Consider the following 7,710-nt stretch of genomic DNA (forward strand, 5'->3'; position numbering starts at 1 on the left):
AGTTCCCGTACGCATAGTCGCATACACAGGGAAGTGTGTGTGCGTTAAAGCTGGCTAAAGACGAGTTATGCAGAGAAAGCACAGAAACACACATATTGTAAGTATGATGGTTTGTATGTTGTGTTATTATTTTATTTTATTTTATTTGCATTACATGATTTGGCAGTTTGTGAGTGATGAACCAGCAACCCAGGCTGTGACTGTCGGTCCTCTCCTTACCTAGCTTTGGGTGATTTTATTATCTTTGATCAATTTATTATCTTTGATCAAATTGACACCTGAATATATAATATGACTCACTACAGCTGCCACAGTTGCTGGATGAACTACCAAGGCATCAGTCACAAACACTGCAGTTAAATGACGTGGCCGTCTCAAGAATCCTGACTGATTCCAGACTGCAGAAACAGAACAGCAGTGGAGAGGAACGTCCACCACACAGTCAGTGCGTCGGTCCACCGGAGGGCAGTGTTCAGCAACATGCGAGGTGTCTCGTCATTAAGTCAAAGAAGTGTCCAGTCCCCTTGGACCACGTATGAAACACAAAGCCTGAAAGCCTTTCTGTCTACAGACCTCTGAAGGGCCATCAAGGCATCTAATAGGAACCGTTAAGTCTGGTGGCCCCTACCATGATGTCGCTTTCTCTGTTAATGGATGATGCTGATCACCTGACACCTTTCTGAAGAACTTTCTACAATGGACTGTCACACTAGTTTACACAAGAGTAAAAGAATAACTATAGTGGGCACCATAAACTCTAATAATCACTCTAATAATTTAAAACAGAGGTTTAGTTTTACATTGTCATCATGACAGAAGGTGTTCTTTTGTGGCCCTTCAAGTGTGAACTAGCATGTGCTCCTTGTGATAAACTACATTGGTGATAGTAAGCCACAGCTCTCCTGTGAGCATTAAAAACGGGTTAATCTTCAACATAAAGTAAAAGTCAGAATACTGTTTGATCTCTGCTGCTTTTTTTCTCTCTCTCTGCAACAAAACAATCTCGTCTCAAAGTCCATTTATTTACTGTTCTGGAGCGTTTTGTTTTCTTTTTTTTTACTCTGCATTTTGAGGACAATCTTACCTCATTTCAACTTCGTGTTCCCGAAGCCAAGAATGAATTTAGAAGCTTCACTGTCAACATAGTGGTGAAGTCCAAGTGTGTACATGTTGCACCTTATTGAACAAACAAGTCTCACCGAAAATAACCGACATTTTCTTTTGAAAAGCGAGTTCCCTTTATTTTACTATTTAAAAAAAGAGTCATACACCTTCCTAATGTGTCTGTTCATTTGACTGAATTGATCTAGTTAATGGGCTCTTATCAGCATGACAACCTTGATTCCTAACCAGTGCCTGGGGGAACAAGTAGCCTAACCATGATGCCTTTTATTGTGAAATGTGACGGACGAGGCCGCTCTATAGTGGGAGGATCATTGCAAAGTCTAGGTAACTTCTCTTTACTGGATTACCTATATGATTAGAGACCATTACCTGCAGCAGCATCTCCTGCTGTCCTCTCACTCGGCCTGTTGTGTTAAGTTTGACGGCATCGCAGTGCAGCCATGACGAACCCCTCGGCGCAGAGCTCATACCTGGTCCTGGAGAACTTCATAGGAGGGAAGTTCGTCCCTTGTCGGAGTCACATCGACTCCTACGACCCGTCCATCGGAGAGGTCTACTGCAGGGTGCCTGACAGCGGGGAGGAGGAGGTGGGTCATCCTCAGACGGGAGAGGCTCGTGCAATATTAAGTTTGTTGGTACTTTCTGCAGTGGCCGCAGATGTTTGCATATTTGTAGGCTGGTATGTGTTGTGTCGGTGGCTGCACGTTCCTCCAGCTGACTCATCGTGCATCTGTCATATCTGGTTTGGGGTTAATCATTGTCATGTTCCTATTTTGGTCACTTTTATTTGATGATAAAATAATCTTATCAAACTTTACAAAGGTTGTTATTTATTGCAGGGGTATTGAACTGGATTGCATTCGTTTTTTTCTTCCAAACACTGCTGCATTTAAACCAGATTTTTTATTTAGCATTCTTGCAGATGGTCCAGGAAATGAAAAAGATAATGCATTTTTTTTCATGTCGTATATTCTTGTTGAATATCCAGGTTCTGGTGTTGCATATGAAACACGTTCGGAGGGAAGCACCTTTGTTCTTTACAGTGTCAACAGTGAAGTAATCGAACATGTCAATATACCTTGGGGATATTGACATGTGCTTTCCCTGCTGGGAACCTCCATGTTGGGAAGCAGTTAAACTTCACTCAGAACAAAGTGCTAATCTCTGTGCTTTACTGCCTTCAGGTGGAGGCGGCGGTGGCGGCTGCTAAAGAAGCCTTCCCCGGCTGGTCCGCCCGCAGCCCAGAGCAGCGGGCTCAGGTCCTCAACAAGCTGGCCGACCTGCTGGAAGCCCACCTGGAGGAGTTCGCCCAAGCTGAGTCCAGAGACCAAGGTGTCCTATACTGTTTCAACACATGTGGTATCAACCCAAGACTCTGCCAGATCCAAATGAACACAACTGCATGTTCAAATTTTTGAATTTAATTCCATTTGGAAACCCTAATTTCAAAACTTCTGTTCAAGCGCAGTAGTAACAGACGACTGATGACATGTGTAGGGCTTCAACCGAAGAATATTTTGGTTATCTATTAACCTGCAGACAGATCGATTTAATAATTTGGTCTAGATTGACCACGGAACAGTTCAATCCGACCAAGGGTCATGAAATGGGGTCATTCAAATCAAAAGAGCGTGCAAGTACTGACCAAATTTAATGGTAATCTGTGTAGATTATGAGATGTATTGTGCACTAAAATGACATTTGGCCTGAGGGTGGCACTAGAGGACAGCTCAAGCATTGTCCAAAAATAATCTGTGATCGTGCCACCGGATCATTCATCAAACACTGATTGATGAATGTCTGATACCTGTATTATTCTCTGCTGTTAAATTCTATATCTTTGTTGTTACATCACAGGTAAAACGGTAACATTTGCGCGGACTGTGGACATTCCCCGGTCAGTGCACAACTTCCGCTTCTTTGCGTCATCGGTGCTCCACCACACCACCGAATGCAGCCTGATGGACCACATGGGCTGCCTGAGCTACACTATCCGCTGCCCTGTGGGAGTGGGTGAGAGCTCAGAGTGTTCTCCATTAAAACCTGTTCTATTTTGTGTTTTAAGTGGTTTTTAAACTACGTTGTTGTGCGTGTAGCTGGTCTGATCAGCCCTTGGAATCTCCCCCTGTACCTTCTGACCTGGAAGATTGCGCCTGCAATCGCTACAGGCAACACAGTGGTGGCAAAACCCAGCGAGATGACCTCCGTGACTGCCTGGATGATGTGCAAGTTGATGCAGCAGGCTGGTAGGACTACAGCACCCACAATGCATGAGTAGTCCACTTATATGTACAGAAGTTAGCAGGATTCTCTTCGGAATTATTGCACATAAATATTTCTACACTATTATCTTTATTAAAAAGATAATGCACACCTGTCTGTCTCTGCAGGTGTTCCTCCAGGAGTCGTCAACATGGTATTTGGCACTGGCCCGAGAGCAGGCGACGCCCTCGTCGGCCATCCTGAAGTCCCATTGGTCTCTTTTACTGGTTCCACGGCAACTGCCCAGCGCATCACAGAGCGGAGCGCCCCGTACTGTAAGAAGCTCTCACTGGAGCTGGGAGGTAAAAACCCTGCCGTTATTTTTGCTGATGCAAACCTGGACCAGTGCATCGAGACCACAATTCGCTCCAGCTTTACCAATCAGGTAAGAGAAAAGTGTTAGGGAGTGTTGGTTACTTTTTACTATTGCTGTACTCGTGTTGTATGTTGCATGCTTTTGTGAAGGTTAATCTCAAGGCTGGTAAATCTACTGTTTTGTGCTAATTGTTGTGCTAGTTGCAATTGGAAATGTGTTATGGAATCTGCTATGTTAATGTAATCAAATGAAGTCTGTCACCTTAATGCTCTGTGGCTATGTGATATGGATGCAGTTACATGATTTGTCCACATGAGGGAGATCACAGTCCATATTTTGTCACGAGGCAGATTTTTTTTTTTTTTAAAACAATGTCTTGAACAATCAGTGCTTCAATCTGAATCCTCTGTCTTTCTCCTTCCCTCCTTATGTCAGGGAGAAGTCTGCTTGTGCACCAGCAGGATCTATGTAGAGAGGAGTATTTACTCTGAGTTCCTGGAAAAGTTTGTGGCTGCAGCTAAGAAGTGGAAGACTGGTGCGCCCTCTGACCCCAGCAGCAACAACGGAGCGCTCATCAGCAAAGAGCACCTTGAGAAGGTGATGGATTAAAACTGGTGTGAAAGAAAAATGTTCTATTGTTTCCAATACTCATATACTTTAAGTTGAAATCCTTCTTTGTCTTGATCCCCAGGTTCGAAGCTACGTAGCACTCGCCAAATCTGAAGGTGGCATCGTCCACTGTGGCGAGGGGGTGGACCAGCTGGACCTCCCTAAGAGCAACGCCAACGGGTACTTTATGCCGGCCACCGTCATTTCAGGCATGTCCGACAGCTCCCGCGTCATGCAGGAGGAGATCTTCGGCCCCGTCACCTGCGTCAGCCCCTTTGACACAGAGGATGAGGCCGTTTCCAGAGGCAATGGCGTGCGTTACGGCCTGTCGGCCACCGTGTGGTCCAGGGACGTGGGGAAGGTTCACCGGGTGGCCAGGCGATTACAAGCAGGTCTGGTGTGGACCAACTGCTGGTTGGTGAGAGATCTGAACCTGCCCTTTGGAGGGATGAAGAACTCTGGTGTGGGGAGGGAGGGAGGCAAGGATTCCTACCACTTCTTCACTGAGGTGAAGACGATCGCAATCAAACACTGAGGGAGGAATGGATAAATGTGAAGAAAGTTTATAGACATTCACTCATCTCTTTTGGGCAACTCTTAGGAATTTCAATGACTAGTTTCTCCTCCCACCCTCTCGGATTTCCGGAGCCTGTAATTAAGTCCCTTTAATAGAATACAAAAGTCAGAGTGGAAAAATTCAGATGTATAAACAAACTGAGATCCAATAAAGAAATGCGTCACAGTGCAAAACACTAATATTCGTACGTTTTTCATTAATTCTTTGCTGAATATTGTGAATCATCATCTTTTATTGTTGAGCAGTTGGGGGGGGGGGGGGGAAGGGATTCAAATTTTGAATGAGTGCAGACCAGATAAGGCAGAAACTTATTTTTTGCAGATGTCAAGAAAAGTACAATTTATGAAGAACAGCAGCCTAATCCAACATCCTTTAATGTTTACACTGCAGTCCATTTCTGCGTGACTCAGAAGCATTCTGAAAGTCAGCTACAAACACTGACAATACTAATAGAAAGCAGTATAACACAAGGAGAGTTGTACAATTGTGTGCCTCAGCAAATACCCCTATAGACATATCTTTGTCAAATCACCCTACTACTGAACGTATTTCATTACTGTAATTGTAAAAAAACAAATTAAAACGCTGTAAATAAATGCCACCTGTAGTTCAGTACGTTTTTATGGTTACATTCTATCGTTGTCGTCTGTGGAATGTCGTAAATCTTCATATTTGTCGCATAACGTTCGTCAAAGAGAGATTCTGGGTTCCCGCTGACAGATTAACAGTCACTTTAATATGTTTTAGATTTTTATCAGCGCACTTTGTACGTAGTAACGTGTGTCGAGGTGTTGTCTTTAATGGCCGAACACTCGGTCAAAGTCTGCTCGGTTTAGAATGTTTTGCGTCATTCAAACCTTAACGCGACTGTTTTACAGCGAGTTGTTTTTATGTCGGACCTGCTGACGCAAGAAAGGTGAATAAATGCCAAACTGCCCCGTCTGACAACATGTTTGCAGAGAGGAATAGGAATGTCAGCAAGCTGAGTGCTCTGGATGACCTAGCCTGCTGACATTAGCCTGCTGACATTAGCCTGCTGACATTAGCTTTGCAGGTTTTTAGTCATAAAACAAAGCATCAGACAAACTCACATTTTGACCTGATGGTAGTGTTGCTAGATGAAAAGTCAGGGGATCACGAAAGCTAATAGTTAATGATGAGGGAGGCATGAATGGTTTTACCAAAATTTATGGCAGTCCAAAAAATTGCTGTGATATTTCAGTGTGGACCAAAGTGGTGGGCCGCAACCACTCAAAATGTGTTTCAAGTTTCATTTGACAATCTTCAAAAAAGGAAATACCAATTTAAAATGATGGGTGTCAAAAGGACTCTTTAAATATTAAGTTAAGTGACTTTAAAGTCAGTACATGCCAGTTGAAACAAACATTTAAGTAATCAAACTGCCCACCAAAAGCTTGTTTCATCTTCCTCCTGTAGTTTTCAGCACACTACCCCTCCCCTCTCTGCCCTCTATTAAACATGTCTCCTCACCGTGCTGATCATCTGATCATGATTTAATGCAGAGCGAGATGAGACTGACTGTGCACTACGCATATGAGAATGTGTGCGTGATGCTCTCCGCTCCATCTGAGCCCACGGACCATTTTAGGAAAAGAGGGTAAACGAGGGACGTGTGTGAAATCACGTCCCTCGGTGAGGTGTATGTGACATTTACCATAGAGCGCGTGTGTGTGTGTGTGTGTGTCCCACCCTTTGTGTTTTGGCTAGGGACTGGGCATTGTGCTATGTCACGTTGCATGATTGCATACACACATCCGTGCTCCTGTGCCTTCGACCTAGAACATAACGTGATGAAATGGATACCACCCAAAACTCATGTTAGGAGGTCTGAAGTGGCTTATTGCGCACACACACACACACACACACACACACACACACACACACACACACACACACACACACATCAAGGCAAAATCTTACAATCAGAATGTGAACAAAGTCAGCAATTATTTCATTTTCCTATTCTTCTTGATTTATCTTTCATCTCCCCCTCTTGTGGATGTTTCATTGAGAAGGAAAAGGCTTAGTGAGGCGGGTCTCGCCCCGCTGTACGTGACTTTGAGGACACCCCCGGTGGCTTCAGCCAAACCAAGCATTTAACTTTCGCCTCACTTATCGGGCACTGCGAGAAATGAAAATAGAGCATCCTTCCATTTTATAACCACAAGGAAACTGCAATATCTAGCTCGCCAGAATATATAAAGGACATGTTTTCATACTGCCTGCAGGGATGTGACAGGCTTCATGCAGAGGGCCATCCCATTGATATGTATGTGGAAATAACAGTTACAGCCAACGACCGCTTTCTCTCTTCTTTTGGCCATAAGTCTGTGAAATGTTATCTTTTTATGTGTTATATAATGTACACACAGGAACATTTTGTTTCCTATTTGGAAACGGGTATGTGAATGTGTGTGTGTGTGTGTGTGTGTTCAGATAGAGACCGATAACAAGAGAAAAAGCAACACACAGAGAAAACCTGACTCAACCGCCAATCATTATGTTTCCTTTTGTCCCAGATTCTGCAAATTGAAAGCTTTGTTTACATGTATCACATTAACTACCAACCTCGTCCATTATGACATCTCGAATTACGGGCTATGTGCGTCGTCATTGAAAAGAAAGTTCTTTCTTTCAGTCTCATGAGAAACAAAGTAGAATATGGAACAGTAGAGACAAAACCGGTTTCTAGTCTTCCTATCTCTTTCCTTTATCCTGGCTGTGGTATTTTCCTTTTTCTCCTTTTCATTCTTTTTTTTGAATGTCATGTGCCTCACACAGTAGGCTTGCTCAATCTCAC

The 7,710-nt window shown here is 43.7% G+C and overlaps 1 protein-coding gene across 1 annotated transcript; it reads left to right on the forward strand.

Annotated features, from left to right (window-relative positions):
- The first annotated feature begins 249 nt into the window (after positions 1-249).
- Positions 250-5,068, forward strand: aldh8a1 (aldehyde dehydrogenase 8 family, member A1). The gene is made up of 7 exons (XM_076084552.1): positions 250-1,712; positions 2,310-2,457; positions 2,983-3,138; positions 3,222-3,371; positions 3,516-3,772; positions 4,139-4,300; positions 4,395-5,068. The coding sequence occupies exons 1-7, from the start codon at positions 1,566-1,568 to the stop codon at positions 4,845-4,847; spliced, it is 1,473 nt and encodes a 490-aa protein (XP_075940667.1). The 5' UTR covers positions 250-1,565; the 3' UTR covers positions 4,848-5,068.
- Positions 5,069-7,710: the final 2,642 nt, after the last annotated feature.

This window comes from Anarhichas minor, unplaced genomic scaffold, assembly GCF_050575085.1.
Source record: "Anarhichas minor isolate MPS153535 unplaced genomic scaffold, ASM5057508v1 ptg000136l, whole genome shotgun sequence".
Classification (NCBI taxonomy): Eukaryota; Metazoa; Chordata; class Actinopteri; order Perciformes; family Anarhichadidae; genus Anarhichas; species Anarhichas minor.